General features: G+C 66.2%; 6 protein-coding genes across 6 annotated transcripts; 4 read left to right on the top strand and 2 right to left on the bottom strand.

Moving 5' to 3' along the window:
- Positions 1-258: 258 nt before the first annotated feature.
- EMIHUDRAFT_119919 (hypothetical protein) lies at positions 259-1,630 on the bottom strand (the record flags this gene model as incomplete). The annotated part of the gene is made up of 2 exons (XM_005765655.1): positions 259-531; positions 632-1,630. Coding segments are annotated over 2 exons (1,272 nt in total), but the record flags the coding sequence as incomplete, so codon positions are not given.
- A 226-nt stretch (positions 1,631-1,856) lies between these two features.
- On the top strand, positions 1,857-2,747 carry EMIHUDRAFT_247036 (hypothetical protein; the record flags this gene model as incomplete). Its single annotated transcript, XM_005765654.1, has 2 exons — positions 1,857-2,379; positions 2,677-2,747. The coding sequence occupies 2 exons, from the start codon at positions 1,857-1,859 to the stop codon at positions 2,745-2,747; spliced, it is 594 nt and encodes a 197-aa protein (XP_005765711.1).
- Positions 2,748-4,710: 1,963 nt separating this feature from the next.
- EMIHUDRAFT_247035 (hypothetical protein) lies at positions 4,711-5,382 on the top strand (the record flags this gene model as incomplete). Its single annotated transcript, XM_005765653.1, has 2 exons — positions 4,711-4,949; positions 5,316-5,382. The coding sequence occupies 2 exons, from the start codon at positions 4,711-4,713 to the stop codon at positions 5,380-5,382; spliced, it is 306 nt and encodes a 101-aa protein (XP_005765710.1).
- Positions 5,383-5,499: 117 nt separating this feature from the next.
- Positions 5,500-6,101, top strand: EMIHUDRAFT_247034 (hypothetical protein; the record flags this gene model as incomplete). Its single annotated transcript, XM_005765652.1, has 2 exons — positions 5,500-5,607; positions 5,946-6,101. The coding sequence occupies 2 exons, from the start codon at positions 5,500-5,502 to the stop codon at positions 6,099-6,101; spliced, it is 264 nt and encodes an 87-aa protein (XP_005765709.1).
- Positions 6,102-11,674: 5,573 nt separating this feature from the next.
- Positions 11,675-15,046, top strand: EMIHUDRAFT_119917 (hypothetical protein; the record flags this gene model as incomplete). The annotated part of the gene is made up of 2 exons (XM_005765651.1): positions 11,675-14,815; positions 14,993-15,046. The coding sequence occupies 2 exons, from the start codon at positions 11,675-11,677 to the stop codon at positions 15,044-15,046; spliced, it is 3,195 nt and encodes a 1,064-aa protein (XP_005765708.1).
- Positions 15,047-16,574: 1,528 nt separating this feature from the next.
- On the bottom strand, positions 16,575-17,122 carry EMIHUDRAFT_247030 (hypothetical protein; the record flags this gene model as incomplete). Its single annotated transcript, XM_005765650.1, has 2 exons — positions 16,575-16,828; positions 16,990-17,122. The coding sequence occupies 2 exons, from the start codon at positions 17,120-17,122 to the stop codon at positions 16,575-16,577; spliced, it is 387 nt and encodes a 128-aa protein (XP_005765707.1).
- Positions 17,123-18,869: the final 1,747 nt, after the last annotated feature.

The following is an 18,869-nucleotide window of genomic DNA, read 5'->3' as shown; positions in this document are numbered from 1 at the left end:
AGCGGCAGCGCATGCTCGTGGCGAAGCGGCTGGCCGTCGGAGAGGCGCCTGCGGTGGGCCATGGGCGGGATCTCGGCGAGATCTCGACTGTATCTCGGCTGGATCTCGGCGAGATCTCGGCGAGATCTCGGCGAGATCTCGGCTAGATCTCGGCGACATCTCGGCGACATCTCGGCGACATCTCGGCGACATCTCGGAGAGGCGCCTCTGCTGCTCGGCGATGTGTTTGCCGACAGACGGCTTGAGGCGCGCCCAGACCTCATCCTCCCACCCGCCGCAGACCGGCAGGACTGCGTGCAGCAGCGACGCGTCCGACGCGAGCGACGCGTAAGCCGCCGCCTCGTGCGCCGACGCCGGCACCTCGGGCCGCTGCAGCGCCCGCCGCGCTATGGCGCCGCACGCACTGCGCCATAGCGGCCGGTCCGGGTTGCCAACCCACCCGCCAGCTGCGGAGTCGTACCGCCACGGCTCGCCGCCCCCCAGCGTCGCCGCGCGCCACGGCTGGCCGCACTGCCGGCACAGCTGCTGGGCCTAAAAAGGAAGTAAGGCGCCGCCTCGATTTCTTTTTCCTCCACGGCTGGCCGCACTGCCGGCACAGCTGTCGCGCCTCCGCGACGCGCCCGCACCGCACCATCAGCCACACCGTCCGCAGCAGCGCCGCCTCCTCCTCCTCGTCCTCGGCGTCGAGCCTCCTCCCCTCGCGCGCCGGCGCGTCAGGGTCGAGGGACGTGGGAAGGCCGTGCGCCGCCGCCTCGCCCACTGCGAGGCGGAAGGCGGTCGACCGATGCGTGACCGGCAGCGGCAGCGGGCGCGGCTTCTCCCTCGCGCCGTCCTCCGCCCACCGCACCGCCCGCAGCGCCAGGTCGGCGACGGGGTCCGCCTGCCGCAGCGCCGCCTCCTGCACCTCCTCGTCATGCAAGCTCTTCGTCGGCAGCCCCGCCGCCGCCGCCGTCGCCGCGAGCGCCTCTGCCCCGCCTCCGCCGCCGCCGCCGCCGCCGCCGCCGGCGGCGGCTGGTCCGAGTGCGCGGAGCATGGCGCCCCAGTCGTCGGGCGGGGGCGGGAAGGGGGGCGGCGCCGCCTGTCGCCCGTCGAAGCCCGCATACAGACGGAGGAGCAGCCGCCAGCTCTGCCTCTCTGCGCGCAGCGCCGCCGCCTCCGCCTCCAGCGCCGGCCGTGAGCCGCCGCCTCCGTCCGGGGCGCGAAGCTTGCGCTCGGTGTCGTCGAGGGCGGCGGAGGCGAGCGCCTCGTACGCCTCGAGCAGCGGCAGGTACCCCGCCACCGGCGGCGGCGCCCTCTGCGCCACCCACCACTCCTCGAGCGCGAGCGCAAACCGCTGCGAGAGCGCCACGTCGGCGGGAGCGTCGGCGGCGACGGGGTCGGAGACGGCGCCGCGCGTGACCAGGGCGGCACCCGCCTGCGAGAAGCGGTCCGGCACCGCACCCGGCGCCGTGCCGAAGCCGCCGCCTCCTCCGTCAAAGTCGGGCAGCGAGAGCGCGAAGAGTGGCCGGTCAGCCGCGGCCGAGGCGGAGCGCGGCGTGGCGAGTGGAGCCGCGCCGCCCTCAGTGGCGGAGCTGAAGAGCGCCGCCCGCGGCCTCGTTGCCGGCGTTCTGCCCGGGGGCGAGGCGAGCATGGAACTGGAGGGCCAGTTTTTCTTTTTAGCATGATAAAGAAAGAAAGAATGGAACAGACCGCCCATGGGTTGCCAACAATAGCTAACGCCCAAGGGAGGGATGGGAGGACGGCACGCCGCCACCACACAGGGATGGCACTGGAGGCCGGCGTTTTTCTTTTTTAGCATTTAGTGAACTGCGCTCGCACCGAAAAAAGAAAGAATACGCCCAAAGAAATCCGCGGGCATGGCAGCCGGCGAGCTTGGTTTGCCGCTGCCCGGCCCGTGCGGCTGGCTCCTCGGCTTCCTCGACGAGGCCGGCGAGCCCGTGCCGCTCCTCGGTGTCGGCTGCGCCGCCACCACGGACGACGGCCTTCCGGACTGGGCCTGCGGCGACGCGTCGGCGCTCGGCACATCGCTCTGGCCGCGAGGCCTGACGCCGCTTGGTGTCTACTCGGACTGCGCGCCGCCCGAGGCGGCCGCGCGGCTGGCGAAGCTGCTCGGCGCGTGCGCGCCCCGGCTGCCGGCCCTCGCCGACGCCGAGCGCTCCGGGAGCCTCCTCTGCGCCGCCACCTGCGGCGGCGGCGCCGCCGCCTTCTTCCGAGGCGGCTCGTTCGCTGCCGCGACGGTGGCGCCCGAGGCGGAGCGGCGTGCGCGGTTCGCTGCGACCCACCTGTCCCTCCGCGCGCGCCTCGCCGTCTCGCTTTCGGCGCCACCGCCGGCCGGCGTCGCCTCGCTCGTCGAGGAGCTGCGCTCCAGGCGGCTCCTCAGTGGAGATGACCCGAGATGACCCGAGATTGACCGAGAGTACCCGAGAGTACCCGAGAGGACCCGAGAGGACCCGAGAGGACCCGAGAGGACCCGAGAGGACCCGAGAGGACCCGAGAGTACCCGAGAGTACCCGAGAGTACCCGAGAGTACCCGAGAGTACCCGAGAGTACCCGAGAGTACCCGAGAGCACTCATGGTGAGCACGAGAGGACCCGAGACTACTCATGGTGAGCGCGCAGGCGGCTCCACTTTGCGTTCACGGACGCGCCGCAGGTGGGCGTGGTGGCGCCCGGGCAGGAGGCGGGCAGGCGCTGCGCTGTTCTCATGAGTGGCAGTCGAACGCCGCAATGCTCGTGCTCGATACATGATAGGAGGCGGGCCGGACCTGCGCTGCGCTCGTCGAGCCGTGGGGCGTGGCTGCTCCTGGCGGCGACGGCGACGGCGACGAGGAGGAGGAGGAGGCGGAGGCGGAGGCGCGAGGAGGGAAGAAGGGGGGCAAGAAGGGCGGCAAGAAGGGCGGCAAAGGGAAGAAGAGCGGCGGAGGAGGCGGAGGCGGAGGCGGCGGAGGCGGAGGAGGCGGCGGCGGAGGCGGAGGAGGAGGCGGCGGGCGGGAGGCCGCACAGGCTGGAGACGGTGTCGCTGCCGCCCGCCAACTGTTCGACGGTCAACTGTTCGAGGCGGTAGTGCCTAGAGGCGGAAGATCTCCCCATATCTCCCCCGTATCTCCCCCGTATCTCCCCCATATCTGGCAGCTCGGAGCCCTAGAGGCGGAAGACGTGATCTTGTCTTCCAACCAGCGCTCAAGAGGACACGCATTCAACTGTACTCAGCCGGGTCCCGCCGTATGCACTGTCTGCGCACCCCTCGTAGTCACGCGGTGCTCTGAATGCTCTGCACGATACCGTACCTCCCGCCCTCATGTCGGCGTATTCAGCACGTAGGCTGCAGTGCTGTGGGAGGAGAGCGCCGCGGCGGGCGATGCTGCGTCGCAGGCCGTGAAACTCTAGCTCCACTCTACTCGATCTCCACTCGATCTCCACTCTATCTCCACTCGATCTCCACTCGATCTCCACTCTATCTCCACTCTATCTGAAGTCCGTGAAGTGTCTCTTCTTGTCTCGGCGCCTCGGCTGTGAACGGCGTCTCTTCACACCTCGCAGCTCTGAACAGGCCGTGTGCCTCTTCCTCGCTCCGCCCGCCGCCGAGGCTGCGGGCGACGGCGGCGGCGGCGGCGGCGGCGGCGGCGGCGGCGGCGGCGCGCACCGGCTCAAGCTTGACGTTGTCGTGCAGTCGCGGCGGGACGGGTCGCTCGGCGCCGCCGCCGCCGCGCTGCAGCGTGCGCTGGCGGAGCAGGCGGCGTCGCTGGGCGGGCTGCTGAAGGCCGGTGTGGCGCCTGTCGCATGCGCGGTGCTACCGGAGGGCCTCGCGGCGGCCGCGGGAGGTCAAGGGCGCCGTTTCCGTTCACAGCGAGGCGGTGTGAACAGGTGCTGCCGGAGGGCCTCGCGGTGCCGGTCTGCCTCGAGTACGCCCTCGCCGTTGGGGAAGAGGTGAGAGTCGCCGAGAGTCGCTGAGACGATTTGGTTTCGCCGAGAGTCGCTGAGATTTGCCGAGAGTCGCCGAGAGTAGCCGAGGTGCATCTCCACTCTATCTCCGCTCTATCTCCGCTCTATCTCCACTCTCTATCTCCCCTCTATCTCCCCTCCATCTCCCCTCTATCTCCCCTCCAGCTCCCCTCTTTCTCGCAGGCAAGCGAGCCGTCGGCGCGGCCGCTGCGCGAGCGCCTCCACGCCCAGCTAGGCCTGCCAGATAGAGGGGAGATAGAGGGGAGATCGAGTGGAGATAGAGGGGAGATAGAGCGCCTCCACGCCCAGCTAGGCCTGCCAGATAGAGGGGAGATCGAGTGGAGATAGAGTGGAGATAGAGCGCCTCCACGCCCAGCTAGGCCTGCCAGATAGAGGGGAGATAGAGGGGAGATCGAGTGGAGATAGAGTGAAGATAGAGCGCCTCCACGCCCAGCTAGGCTTGCCAGATAGAGGGGAGATAGAGGGGAGATCGAGTGGAGATAGAGTGGAGATAGAGCGCCTCCTCTCCCAGCTAGGCCTGCCGCTCGACCGGCCGCTGTTGCGCACTTGCAACGCGCTCGGCGGCGGCGGCGGAGGCGGCGCGCCGGCGTATTTGCTCAGGAGCCCACACGAGGGGTTGGCGCCGTCGGGTCTGGCTGGCGGCGTTGTCTCGCTCGTGCAAGGCGAGATGTAGCCGAGATGCAGCCGAGGTGTAGCCGAGGTGTAGCCGAGATACATCCCAGCCCAAAAAGAAATACACGCCGCCCCGATGTGTCTTTTACCAGGCGAGTACGAGTACTACCACTACCTCCAGCCCACCGGCACCGGCCGCACCGACAAGTATGACGACAACGGCTGGGGGTGCGCGTACCGATCGCTGCAGTCTATCATCAGCTGGTTCCGGCTGCAGCGCTACACGTCGCACCCCAACCCAAGCCACTACCAGATCCAAAAGACGCTGGTCGACCACTGCGGCCAGGAGGCGGACGGGCTGCTGGGGAAAAAAACGTGGCTCGGATCGCAGGCCATCGGCGCCCCTCCCCTACCCCCCACGGTACCCGGACCCACCCTCCCCTACCCCCACGGTACCCGAACCCATCCTCCTCTACCCTACCCCTCTGGTACCCGAAGCCACCCTCCACCACCCCCACGGTACCCGAAGCCATCCTCCCCTACCCCCATAGTACCCGAAGCCACCTTCCCCTACCCCTATGGTACCCGAACCCACCCGCAGGACCTCGGCTTTTACCTCGAGCACGCCCTCGGCGTGCAGTGCCGCTTCCTCAGCTGCGCGTCGGGGCACACGACGTCGCCGCGATGACCCGAGATTGCCCGAGATTGCCCGCGAGGTGACCCCGAGATTGCTTCGAGCAGGCACGACATCGCCGCGAACGCGCGGCAGCTGGCGCGCCGCGTCGAGTCCGAAGCGTGCCGGGTGTGAACGGCGCCTCTTCACGGCTGCAAGCTGTGAGCAGGCGCACCACTTCGAGTCGCAGGGCACGCCGGTGATGATTGGCGGCGGCGAGCTCCGCCTTCACCCTCCGCGGCGTCGACTTCAATGAGAGGTTTGACTCACTGGTTGGCGAACTACCTAGGCGAGCTCGCCTTCACCCTGCTCGGCGTCGACTTCAACGAGAGGACGGGCGAGGCGCGCTTCCTGATCATGGTCGCGCACCCTAGAAGGGGGATACGTGCCCGTGTCTCCCAACCGGCACTCGAGAGACATGCATCCCGCTGTCGTCCGCTGTATTCCACTGTCTTCACTGTATTCCTCTATCCGTTGTCTTCACGCGGTGCTCTGATAGGAATACAGTCGGCGTATTCACCGCGAAGGACCCACACACACACACACACAAACACATCACCGCTCACCCACGCGCACCGGGCCTTGCACATTTAGTCCCGTGGGCCTCCTGTCGTCTAGACGTGGAGACGCGAGGGACTAGCCTGGCCCCACCACACTCGTGCGTGTGGAGAAGTTTACCTGACCTCACCTCACCTTAGGACCCGCACTACGTCGGCCCGGACGAGCTCTCGCAGATCCGGCCAAAGTGGGTCGGGTGGAAGTCGCAGGACTCGACGACGCACCTCGGCACCAAGCTCTTCCAGCAGGGCGAGCTGTACAACCTCTGCCTGCCGCAGCGGCCGAGCTGCGTGTGAGTGGAGGACCTGCCGCCGGTGGCAGGAAACGCGGCGCGGTCTGAGGTGGCCATGAGCGGGCGTGCGCCTGTCTGTGTGCACTCGCGACACGAGTTCTCTAGTGCAAAGAGGTGACTGTAAGAAAAGGCTTACCAAAAGGAGTGTGCAGGGTTTGGACAGGATTGGGACGCGTCCAAAGTGCAAAGAAAAAATAAAGCCGCAAGGGGGGGGGGTTAAAGCCGCACGCTCGAGGGTGGATTTTGCGCTGGGACGCGGTGACGCTGTGCGTGAGGGGATACATCGATCTGCTGACATCTCTCGTGTTTACCTTACCTTACCTTTTACCTTACCTTATTAACTTCCTATGTATGTATGTGTGTATGTATCTCTCGAAGTTCATTACTTTATCTTACTTATGTGCATGTGCATGCATATGTCCCTAAATCCCATCTCAGAAAGAAAGAAACACCACCCCCAGGGAGGGATGGGAGGACGGCACGCCGCCAAAAAGGGTTTTTAAGGAGAGGGATAAATCCCATCTCGTCTCCCCCTTGATCATTCATATGGGACGAGGACGGCCGTCTACACCCGCCGAGTGATACCTGTTGCGGTTTGTGCCCCGTCTGTGATCGAGGGGATCCAGCGTCCGCCTGGTGTCCAGTCGTCAGTCAGACTGTTCTTCCCTTCTCTACTTTCCTCTTCTCGACATGGACCGCGGCCAGCATTGGCTGTACGAGCGCCACGAGCGGCCGCCGCGCTTCGCACTGCTCCTACATGGACGGCTCGGCCCGGTGTCGATGCCAGCATCCAGGGCGCTGAGGAAGCGCGTCCCTCCGAGCATCTCTCTTATCGAGCTGTGTGCGGCGACTCATCACTCTGCCATCATTCATGCGAATCTGGCGGCAGGTGGCGTTGCCGTTTTTGTCCACAGCTGGAATCCAGAGGAGGCGAACGTGATTGATGGCCTCTACTCTGCGCACCTAAGAGGCTCTCGCCACGACGCAATCTCCAACCTGACCAAAGCGGCATCGCACGCCTTGTCTATTGGCCGGGCTGCCCAGCTCGCTCGCGCCTACGAAGTCGCTCACCAGCACAGGTTCGACCTGGCGCTCACATTGCGGCTTGATGTCGCCGCATTCGAGCCGCTCATGCTGGGCGGTCTCAGCACGCCCTCACCAGATACGGTGTGGTTTGCGCGTGGCTGTTGTGCGAGCGCCGCGGACACGCCCGCTCGGCGGCAGCTCGTGCATAGCCGATGCGGGCACGGTGTGAGTGAAATAGAAGGCGGCCCCAGAAAGCGAGTGATCGACGCATGCCGTATCGACCACCACTGGCGTGCCAACAGACAACGAGACCCAGCCGTCGAGACGGCCTATCACCTCTCCGACTTTTGGTTCGTCGCGTCCGTCAGAACAGCGCTGACATGGGGCCGCATCGCGCGCAATTGGGATTGGTATGTCGACCGCGCCCGGGCGTTGCGCATCTCCACCCTCAATCCGATGGCCATCGATCCTAGATTTACTGTCTCCGATGCATTCACGCCTTAGGCTTCTGTGGTGGGTGCAAGGCCCTGTAGTCCGTGCACCCACGAACTCAACTCCGGCCCCGACCTTTGTCTGTCCGCCCTGCAGGCCGGCAAATACTTGTGGAGCCACCAGGTCTGGAGCATCCACGTGCACGACGCGCTCAACGTGACCTCTGACATCCGTTTTCAGCACTGGCACGTGGGACTTGGACGCTTCATCTTGCGCTCAGGGCTACTGGTCGCTCCGGGCTTAGCTGACGTCGGTGACGGGGCCTGCAGGGACCAGTCCTACCTACCGGACGCTCTGCTCTGGGGCTCTATGGTGGACTCCAGCCCAGCGGTGCCTCCCGACCATGCGTCTCCATTCTCTGGGCGGTTTGCCGCCATGGCTGGCGCCTGCCCTGCTGCACACACGAGCCAAGGGCCGTTGGCGTGCTGTGGTCGAGTCAGACGACGATGCGGTGGCAGCCAAGCTCAGCACAATCGCGTGTGCTTTGGCACGTGGCAAGCGATTCAGCTAGCCATCGGGACGCTCAACAGGACGGCTCTCCTGCAGGACCCCTTTATGCGCGACACGATGGATCACGAATCGCACCAAAAGTTCCTTGCCCCGGGGACGAGGAGCTCAGGTAGATCTAGAGGGAGAGGAGCCGTCTAACTCGTGTCATTTGCGCGGCGGATGATGATCACTGCGCACCACAGTCGGGTCGCCCAGCGTGTGCACTCACGCGTGCAGCCGTTGGAAACTTAGCCGTGTTACGCAACACTTTTACCATGGTATGAGTTAATCCCGAACTCGTCGAGATCTCTCAAAATCGGCTCACTTTTAAATTTACCAGAGAAAGATAGCGCGACGCCGACCGCTGTGGGCCTGCTACACCAACGGCTACAGCCCCAGCCAGCCCCGTCAGCCACCCCTCGCCCGCCACCGACCCTGAAGCCGCACCCGTCGCTAACCCTCGCCGTGCCCCCCGAGTTCGAACGATATGGACACATGGTCCGAGTACGTGCCGAGCGAGCAGGCGAGGGAGATCGGAGACGATCGGGGAGCGCGATGCGTAATTGCCCTCGATGTTGACCCTCCCCCACTACCCCTCTCCCCGGACGACGCCGCTCTCGCATCTGCTATGGTCTCTCTCTCTCTCGATACACAACACGCTCGCCGACTTGGCAACAAGGGTTGACTCCATCGCGCTAGGCGACGAACCTGCCCCCGCCCTCGGGGCGGGGGCCCCCGCCCCCCCGGGGGGCCCTTTGGGGCCCCTCCAGGGGGCGACACCCCTCCGGAAAGGCTGGCCCCTTGTTCCCCGTGCCGGTTCTCCCCTGCCAACCAACCCCGCCGGCAGCGCGAGCTGCCGGCCATATTGAGCCCCCGGTTGATGGGAAGGCGAAACACAGTCCGATCGGTGACCCCCAAAACGAACAGACAGCTAGCGGAGCGCCTTCGTTCCCTCTGGCGACGCCTTCGCGCCAAACACACCGTGACGTGGAGGCATGTGGCGGGTCACAGCGGCAACAAATGGAACGACAACGTCGACGAGCTAGCTGCTCGCGGCAGGCAAGGTGACAGAGGCTCAAACGCTGCCGAGTGGGCGGACAACACCATCCCGACGGACACTCCCGACGAGGGGAGCGACACGGAAGGACCCGCCCCCGCCCCTCGGGGCGGGGGCCCCCGCCCCCCCGGGGGGCCCTTTGGGGCCCCTCCAGGGGGCGACCCCTCCGGGGAGGCCGGCCCTCCCCGTGCCGGTTCTCCCCAACCAACCCCGCCGGCAGCGCGAGCTGCCGGCCATATTGAGCGGTTCAACCGCGTCGCGCACTCGTCCCAACCGAGGGCCGCAGACTCGTTCTGCGCGCCAACGGCTGGTGACGCTGTGTTGCCCTTGAGCTAGTCCTTCCCCGGTCGCCTAGCCTCTGCGCTGTCTGGCGGACGCCTGTATGCCATGCACGCGGACCACGCTTGCGTGGATACGTGGCTGGCAGGCTGACCCGTGTGCGGGGTAACCCGCGCACGGGGAAGCTTCACGGGTTCGAGCCGTCAAACATTGAGCAGCGGAGGTGTGCCGAGGGGGACCGGGAGGCGGTAAGCCGTCGTCGCCCGGCGCTGCATGCAGCACCGTGGCGATGGCGCTAAGAGGTTCCTCTTTTCCGCGCCCCCCCCGCAAGGCGCGCGATACACCTCCGACCAAACTGGGACACCAACGCGGAGAAAGATATGGGTGGACGCAGGACGGGCGATGACGGTCACACAGGAGCGACACACAGAACCACAAGACAAGACACTCAGCCAACGGGGCGGCTGCCACACATCCTGAGCTAGCCATTCTCAAAAAAGAAATTCAGCTCGCCAGGCGCTGTCACGCCTCAAAATCCGAGGACGTGCAAAATAGCGGTGCCGGCCATGCCGAATCCAGATCTCTTCGCCGCGCTGAAGCGCGGTGCCGCCGATGCCGAGCTGCTGGCGGCAATCGCTGCGAACCCAGGAGAGGCCAAGGTGAAGGACGAGGAGGAAATGCTGCCTCTGCATCGCGCCGTCGCGAGCGGTGCGTCTGAGAAGGTGGTGGCGGCGCTGCTGCGGGCCTACCCCGAGGCGGCCAAGGAGAAGGGCGGGGACGAGAAGCTGCCGCTGCACTGCGCCCTTTACGCCGAGGAGACCGGCTACATAAAGGCGGCCAAGGTCGAAGGCGAGTCCAAGGACGCTGGGGCGAAGGTGAGCTACGAGGGCCGCGAGATGGTCGTGAGCCGGGGCGTGGACAGTGACGGCGACTTGAAGCTGAAGCCAGCCGTGAGCGACGAGGTGATATTGGCGCTGCTGCAGGCCTACCCCGAGGCGGCCAAGGAGAAGGACGAGGACGAGAAGCTGCCGCTGCACTGCGCCGTCTCGAGTGGCGCGTCGGAGGCGGTGGTGCTGGCGCTGCAGCAGGCCTACCCCGAGGCGGTCAAGAAGAAGGACTGGGGCGGGAAGCTGCCGCTGCACTGCGCCGTCGAGAGTGGCGCGTCGGAGGCGGTGGTGGCGGCGCTGCAGCAGGCCTACCCCGAGGCGGCCAAGGAGAAGGACGGGGGCGGGATGCTGCCGCTGCACTGCGCCGTCTCGAGCGGCGCGTCGGAGGCGGTGGTGGCGGCGCTGCAGCAGGCCTACCCCGAGGCGGTCAAGGAGAAGGACAAGGACGGGTGGCTGCCGCTGCACTGCGTCTCGAGCGGCGCGTCGGTGGCGGTGGTGGCGGCGCTGCAGCAGGCCTACCCCGAGGCGGCCAAGGAGAAGGACAACCGCGGGAGGCTGCCGCTGCACTGCGCCGTCTCGAGCGGCGCGTCGGAGGCGGTGGTGGCGGCGCTGCAGCAGGCCTACCCCGAGGCGGCCAAGGAGAAGGACGGGGACGGGAGGCTGCCGCTGCACTGCGTCGGGAGTGGCGCGTCGGTGGCGGTGGTGGCGGCGCTGCAGCAGGCCTGCCCCGAGGCGATCAAGGAGAAGGACGGGGACGGGAGGCTGCCGCTGCACTGCGCCGTCTCGAGCGGCGCGTCGGAGGCGGTGGTGGCGGCGCTGCAGCAGGCCTACCCCGAGGCGGTCAAGAAGAAGGACTGGGGCGGGAAGCTGCCGCTGCACTGCGCCGTGAGTGGCGCGTCGGAGGCGGTGGTGGCGGCGCTGCAGCAGGCCTACCCCGAGGCGGCCAAGGAGAAGGACGGGGGCGGGAATCTGCCGCTGCACTACGCCGTCGAGAGTGGCGCGTCGGAGGCGGTGGTGCTGGCGCTGCAGCAGGCCTACCCCGAGGCGGTCAAGGAGAAGGACGAGGACGGGTGGCTGCCGCTGCACTACGTCGGGAGTGGCGCGTCGGAGGCGGTGGTGCTGGCGCTGCAGCAGGCCTACCCCGAGGCGATCAAGGAGAAGGACAAGAGCGGGAGGCTGCCGCTGCACTGCGTCAGGAGCGGCGCGTCGGAGGCGGTGGTGGCGGCGCTGCAGCAGGCCTACCCCGAGGCGGCCAAGGAGAAGGACGGGGACGGGAAGCTGCCGCTGCACTGCGCCGTCGAGTATGGCGCGTCGGGGGCGGTGGTTGCGGTGCTGCTGGCCGCGGACATGCCACTCCGCCTCGACGGCGGCGCCCCCGTCGACCACGCCGGCAGCTGGACGGACGCCGTCGCCTCCACCAGTGAGAGCGCCATCGCCGCCGTCGGCCGGGTCCTCGCCTCCAAGGATGACGTTACGCCAGGGCACGGCTTCGGCGTCCACATCCACGAGCTGGTCAAGGTGCGCGACAAGCAGGGGCGCACCGCTCTCGAGGCCTCGACGGAGGGACCGCGCAAGGCCATCTACTTGCACCTTCTCTTCTGCGGCCGCTACGAGCTCGTCATCGGAGCACCCGAGCACCGCTCGGCGACCAGCGTCGTGCTGCGCGCGCTCGACCGCGGCGAGAAGACCGACTACGGCAAGGTCTTCGACGACGCGGACAAGGACGGGAGCGGCACGCTCGGACGGAAGGAGTTGGCCCCGGTCGCGAAGAGCATCGGCTTGGACGCCGAGCTGTTCCTCCGCGCCGAGGACAAGAGCATCGACCGCTCGAGCTTCGTCGGCATCTGCAAGCAGCAGCTCGGCGACGGCCAGCGCTCGGTCGTGATCAAGCTGATGCAGGAGAAGGAGCAGTGGGAGCGCGAGCGGGACGCGCGCGCAAAGAACCAGCTCGACTCGCGCTTCATCGTGCTGGAGCTTCCCGGCGTGCCGTCCGACGACGAGATCGCGGCGGCGGTGCTCGTGCGCGGCGGCGGCCTCGGCGCCATCGCTAAACAGTACCTGCCGGAGGGCATCAGCTTGGGCACGCGCGCCATCATCATGGACGCCGCCGACCGCAACCTGCACCAGATCTTCTTGCAGGAGCGGCCCGATCTCAACGGTGTCCGCGCCATCCTGCAGCAGGTCTTCGAGGCGGTGGCGCACTTGCACGCGAAGGGCCTGATGCACGGCGACCTCAAGCTGCTCAACGTCGTCCGCTTCCGGCGCGACAACCGGCTGCGCCTCATCGACCTCGACGCCGCCGCGAAGATCGTGCCAGTGGGCGGCGAGGGCGAGTCGTACGCCGGCGCCAAGTTCTCCTCGGGCGTGCTGCCGCCCGAGCTGTTCCACGAGCTCAAGCAGGGCGAGGCTGAGGCGCTCGAGGCGTACTGGCAGCGGGAGAGCAAAGAGCTGCAGGCCAAGGTGGCGCCGAAGTCGTTCTCCGAGCGGGGCGTCGTCAAGTCGATTTACATCGTGAAGTCGTTCCGCACGGCGGATGGCGGCAAGCCGGTGTTTGGCGGCCTGCCGTACTCGGAGGAGCTGGTGCACGCGTCGGAGAAGGTCGACGCGTGGTCGCTCGGCGCGCTAGCCTTTGTGCTGCTCGCGGGTGAGCCGCTCGTGCCGTTGACTCGCGACGACGACTGCGCCTCGGGGGCGGCGATGCGCATGCTGCACGCGTGGGGCACGCAGCCGGGAGTGGTGGTCGAGCGGCTCGAGAAGGTCGGCGACCCGGCGGCTCGTGACCTCGTCAGCAAGCTGCTGCAGCGCGAGCCGTCGGCGCGGCTGTCGGTCAAGGATGCTCTCGAGCATGTCTTCTTCCGCACGGGGAGGGACGGTGGCCACGTTGAGCCGCAAGAGAAGGTGCTCGAGGAGCTGCGGCTAATCAAGGAGGAGCAGACGCGGCAGGGCGAGGAGCAGCGCAAGCAGACGGAGATGCTCGTCGTCGTCATGGAGCTCAGCATCGAGAACAAGCGCGAGTTGCGGCGCACGTGCGACGTGCTGCTCAAGGGCATCTTCGAGGCGTCGGAGGTGACGATACCCACTACCTTCGTCGTGGTGCTCAAGAAGCTGCCGGAGGCGCTCAACAAGGAGGAGAAGGCGAAGCTGCTGAAGATCGCCGCCGACGGCAGCGGCGTGACGCTTGGCAACGACAACTTCTCCCTAAACTTTACGGGGGACTCGGCAGGCGTGGGTGGCAAGTACGCAGACACGCTCGACACCGGCATGAAGTGGCTCTGCCGGCTGAAGACCATCGGCTCGGAATTGGCGGCCGGCAAGGTCGGCGACGCCTTCGAGACGATCAAGAAGGGGCTGGGCGACCTCGTGACGGGCAAGACGATGTACCTCTACCTCGTCGACGAGCTCACGGGCGAGCCCGTGTGCGATCCCTCCGGCCACTACCCGATCGAGATCACGACGCCGTCGGACGTGGTGCCCAAGCTGCTGCCGGTGATGCAGGTCGGGCTGCGCGCCATGTCCGTCTTCAACGGCGCGGCGGGCGTGGCGCGCATGTTCGGCTACCCCGTCCCGACGGTGCCGGAGGCGTGGGCGGCGGGCGCGCGCGAGTCGGTCGCTCTGCTCAAGCGGGAGAGCTCCGTGGAGAAGTACGACGTGGTGCAGGGCGTCCTCGGCCAGGACGGCGCCACGAAAGAGTCCGAGTCGGTGCGGGGCGCGTCGCTACGCGAGCTGCAGCGCTTCTTTGAGGAGCACGACGCGAAGAAGGGATACGCTGGCTTGCGCCGGATCGCGGACGAGGATGGCACGGCGGTGTGGACGGCGCTGACCGACCCGAGCGCCGTCAAGGCGGCCATCGAGGCTCGCGCCAAGGAGCGGCGCGAGGAGGAGCGGCGGGGCGATGAGCTCCTCCAGCAGGCGCTCGAGCTGTCGTCGTCGGCTGCGGGACCGACCAGCCCACGGTACCAGCGTGAGGCGGAGGAGCTGCGCCCGGTCGCCGCTGCCGCCGCCGCCGCACCCAACCCCGCCGCCCACACCACCACCGACGCCGCTGTCACCGCCACGTGGCCCTGGAGTTTCTTCTTTGGACCTAGCGCCGTCGCCGCCGCACCTACCGCCACAGAGACCCTGCCATCGGCACCGGCTCCGGCACCGGCAGCAGGTGCTTCGAGCGGGGGGCAGCAGGAGGCACACGCCGTGGTGTCGACAGCAGGGGCGATGGAGGCGGCGGTGGCAGAGGTGGCGGCGGCTGCTAAGGCGGCCGTGGAATCGGTGGCAGCTGAGCTAGCAGCGAATCAGAAGCAGCAGCAACAGAGGCTGGATTCGCATGAGAAGCAGCTAGCGCAGTTGCAAACCCAGATGAAGGAACCGCCACAGCAGCACACGGAGCGGCGTGAGGAGGAGCGGCGGGGCGATGAGCTGCTCCAACAGGCGCTCAAGATGTCGTACTCGCCGGCCGCAGCCGCGGCAGCAGGTGCTTCGAGCGGGGAGCAGCAGGTGGCACACGCCGTGGTGCCGGCCGGGGCCGCACCCAGCCCCGCCGCCGCCGCCACTACCACCGCCACAGAGCTGTCGCGATCGATGCAAGGAGCCGCAGCAGCAGATGCTCCGACACGAGTCGCGCCATCGCCGGCGTCCGTGCCATCCCCACACGACGATGAGCCTACCAAGCAGTCGCAGCCGGACATCAATGTGCACTTGGCCGTGTGCAAGTGTGTGCTGCAGTAACTGCGAGTACGTCGCCGCTGCGCTCCTGGGCCGGGAGGAACGTCGGGGTGCGGTGGGTGGGTGTGGTGGTGGTGGGTGGGTGGGGGAGGAGAAGGGGGGGGGGGGGGGGGGGGGGGCTCGTCGTACGAGCGCGGCCGCGAGAGACGGCTTGGCGGCACTTGTTGCGAGACTGTACGCCGTCGAACTACTCTAGTCTGCCCCTCTAGCATAAATAAAGGGTGTGGATGCTGGGTTGAACAATATCGGAGGACGCGACCCACTTCGCCACAGACGGTCCCGCGCCTCGCCGCTATGACGGGGACACACCCCGCACCGTCCGCTGTGTCCCCGTCTTTGTCCGGAGTGAAAAGTCCAACGCGCTCGTCGGTGACGGTGTCCTCCAACCTGCGCCGCGCTCGGCGAACCTCGACAGCGCTTTCGGTGGCATGCAGCTCTTTGCGACAGAAGCCTGGAGAGCAGCTCCTCTGCTGCTCACACACTCTGCACAGCTGACACAGCCTACTGTGCGGCTGCCACAGCTGTGACAGCGATGGGCTCGCCCTCACTGGCCCTCAGTCACTTGTGCTGCGGCTTGTGTGAGCGACACTGCTCGGCGACTGCCGGCACACTGTGAGACCATGGGTGTGAGGTTAAACCACGCTACCAGCGCTTGGTCACATCAGCCCTGAGGTCATATCCTTCTCCTCTGTTGATGGTAACACTTGTCTACTCGCTGGAGCCGAGCAGGAGGGCTTGGCGCACAACCCCTGTTCAACTCACCCTCCACCCCGTAGCGGAAGGGGAACTAGTCCTACTGGCGACGAGGAGGCTGGATAAATTCGAGGTGTGTGGCATCTACACTGGGGAGATCTTCCGGACAGGAACGGCGCAGCCACCAGAGACAGTACCAGACGAACTATCACGACACACGGCAGCAGGGGGGACGCAGCTGGATGGAAGTGACGACGAGAGCGGGGACGACTTTGACAGCGTCGCGGCGCGGTGTAACTTCGACTGGCCTGCAGCATCGAATGAGCCGAAACGAGGCACGAGGGCGACGCACTTCGTACGCTACGAGGAGATACAATTAGGCAAGGCAGCTGCGCAGGTGATGGTCCTGTTTGCAGAGAGGGGAGTCAAGGAAGGCCAAGAAATCACATGGTCATATGGGGACTCATACAAGAGCCACCGCAAGGAGATGGGATACAGGGCGGGGACCAGGGCGGATCCGAACGCAATAACACCCCAGCAAGCGCGGACGGCATTCGCGAGATACTGCAAAAAGATAGACGTGACGAAGGAGGAGCTAGCGTGGAACTTTGGATGCATATCGGCAAGCCAAAATAACGAGCAGGAGGCTGTCCTGGTGCGTGAGCTAATCCTGAACAACAATAAGCGACTGTACCACGGAGCACAGAGCGCAGCAGACAGGACGGCGGCGACGGCGGACATGGCAGAGACGAGTGTGAAACAAAGGGCGGCGGGCATGGAGGGCGGTAGCGACGGGGATGGTGACGGTGACGGTGGCGAGGGAGAGGAAGGGGGTCCATTAGCACCAGACAGCGAGAGGGGCAGGGAGGAAAGGGGGAGAGAGGAAGCCAACGGCGATGCCACCAGCAACAAGGGACACGATGAACAGGTAGACAACGGCCGAGACGATGGCGAGGACGGAGAGACACGGGACGACGGTAGGCGAGACGAGGAGGACGGAGGCGAGGGCAGAGACAGCGCCGCAGTCGACGGAGGCGACAACGATGGAGAAGGGGAGGGAACGAAAACGCGCACAGAGGATGAGGATATAAACTGGGACGACGCAGCGGGGGGGATAGACGAGGGAATCGAGGGGCCGGAGGGCTTTCGCGACAGCGACGATGACGACGAAGGCAGGGGGGGAGACGGAGGGGCGACACGCAGGAAGAGCGAAATCGCGAACGGCCCGAGCAGAGAAAGCGACGGCGGAGCACGAGGAGGCAACGGAAACGCTACCAATGACGCGAACCGAGGCACGGGCGACGGCGGGGACGGGGAGGGCGACAGCGACGTCGAGGTTGACGCAACGGTATCGAGAGCGCCACCCAAAAGGAGCCGGACAGCCATGGAGGTCACCGAATGGAGGGCGAACGGCACAATACGAAAAGGCAGGGCAAGGCGGATGGAGAAAGAAGTGCCGAGGAGGCCATGGTGGAGGGGAGGGACGGGAGGACGAAAGAAGGGCGAGGAGGACGAGCGGCCCGCACAGGCCGCGAACAGACAGCGCCTGCTGGCCATCTCGAGACATTCGCAAAGAACGCTAGCTACATGGGAGGCTTTCGTGAAGGATGGATTGAAAAACATTCGAACAAAGAAGAGGCGACGGGAGGAACCGGCAGAGGATGCAGTGACGTGACACACACACACACACACACACACACACACACACACACACACACACACACACACACACACACACACACACACACACACACACACACACACACACACACACACACACACCGCTCACCCACGCGCACCGGGCCTTGCACTTTAAATGCCGTGGGGCTCCTGTCGTTAGACGTGGAGACGCGAGGGTTGCCCCCCCTTGCCCCACCACCTCGTGTGTGTGGAGAAGTTTACCTTACCTTATCTTACTCTAGTCTCTCTACGTTCCGCATGTCATGACCGCACATAATCAACAGCGCTCGAGCTGTCGTCGTCGGCTGCGGGACCGACCAGCCCACGGTACCAGCGTGAGGCGGGGGAGCTGCGCCCGGTCGCCGCTGCCGCCGCCGCCGCACCCAACCCCGCCGCCCCCACCACCGCCGCCGCCGCTGTCACCGCCACGTGGCCCTGGAGTTTCTTTTCTGGACCTACCGCCGTCGCCGCCGCACCTACCGCCACAGCGACCCTGCCATCGGCAGGTGCTTCGAGCGGGGGGCATCAGGAGGCACACGCCGTGATGTCGGTGGCAGGGGCGGTGGAGGTGGCGGCGGCGGCGGCGGCGGCGGCGGCCAAGGCAGCCGTGGCATCGGTGGCGGCTGAGCTTCTTGTAGCGGCGAATCAGCAGCAGCAGCAACAGAGGCAGGATTTGGCAGCTGAGCTAGCAGCAAATCAGCAGCAGCAGCAACAGAGGCAGGATTTGGCAGCTGAGCTAGCAGCGAATCAGCAGCAGCAGCAACAGAGGCAGGATTTGGCAGCTGAGCTAGCAGCGAATCAGCAGCAGCAGCAACAGAGGTTGGATTCGCATGAGAAGCAGCTATCGGAGTTGCAAACCCAGAAGAAGGAACCGCAACAGCAGCAGAGGAGGTCGATGTTCTCCCTGGTGAGCCGCAAGGGGCGCGTCGCCAAGGCGAGCTCGAAAGTGTGATTGCGATTGATCCTAGTTCCTCGAGGTAGAGTAAAAGCCGTACTTGTTCGTGGTGTGCGTGTGTCTGTACGGTAAGTAACATGTTCCACTGGGTGCGAGTGCTCCTCTGCAGCCATGACCCGCCCCCGCTGAGCTCTTTCCTCACCATCTCCCGACCAGTAATAATGATTTCTCCATGCGCACGGTGGCTAGTTCCATTTCACTCTGACACGCTAATCTTGAAAACGTCCAACGGAGCTCCGTGTTGCTCCCAGCGCCCTCCCCCGCGCTTCCTGCGGCCATGGCCGATGATACTAGTATGAGAGGTCATCTGGCTACCGCGAGCGCGACTCAACTCGCCGACGTCGTCCGATGATTGTGCCTCAAAGTCAGCCTCCGGAGGCTATCGTGGGGTCGAGCCGGCAGTAGCCGTGACATGTGGTTCCACCACCCCTCGTATGCTTTGCCTCTGACCGCCACCGTTCCCAGGCTGCCAAATGGGATGGAAAGGAAGGCTCGGCG

Source organism: Emiliania huxleyi, assembly GCF_000372725.1.
Source record: "Emiliania huxleyi CCMP1516 unplaced genomic scaffold EMIHUscaffold_544, whole genome shotgun sequence".
Classification (NCBI taxonomy): domain Eukaryota; phylum Haptophyta; order Isochrysidales; family Noelaerhabdaceae; genus Emiliania; species Emiliania huxleyi.
Note: the sequence above shows the minus strand (reverse complement) of the source record. Positions and strands in the feature narration are given on the sequence as shown.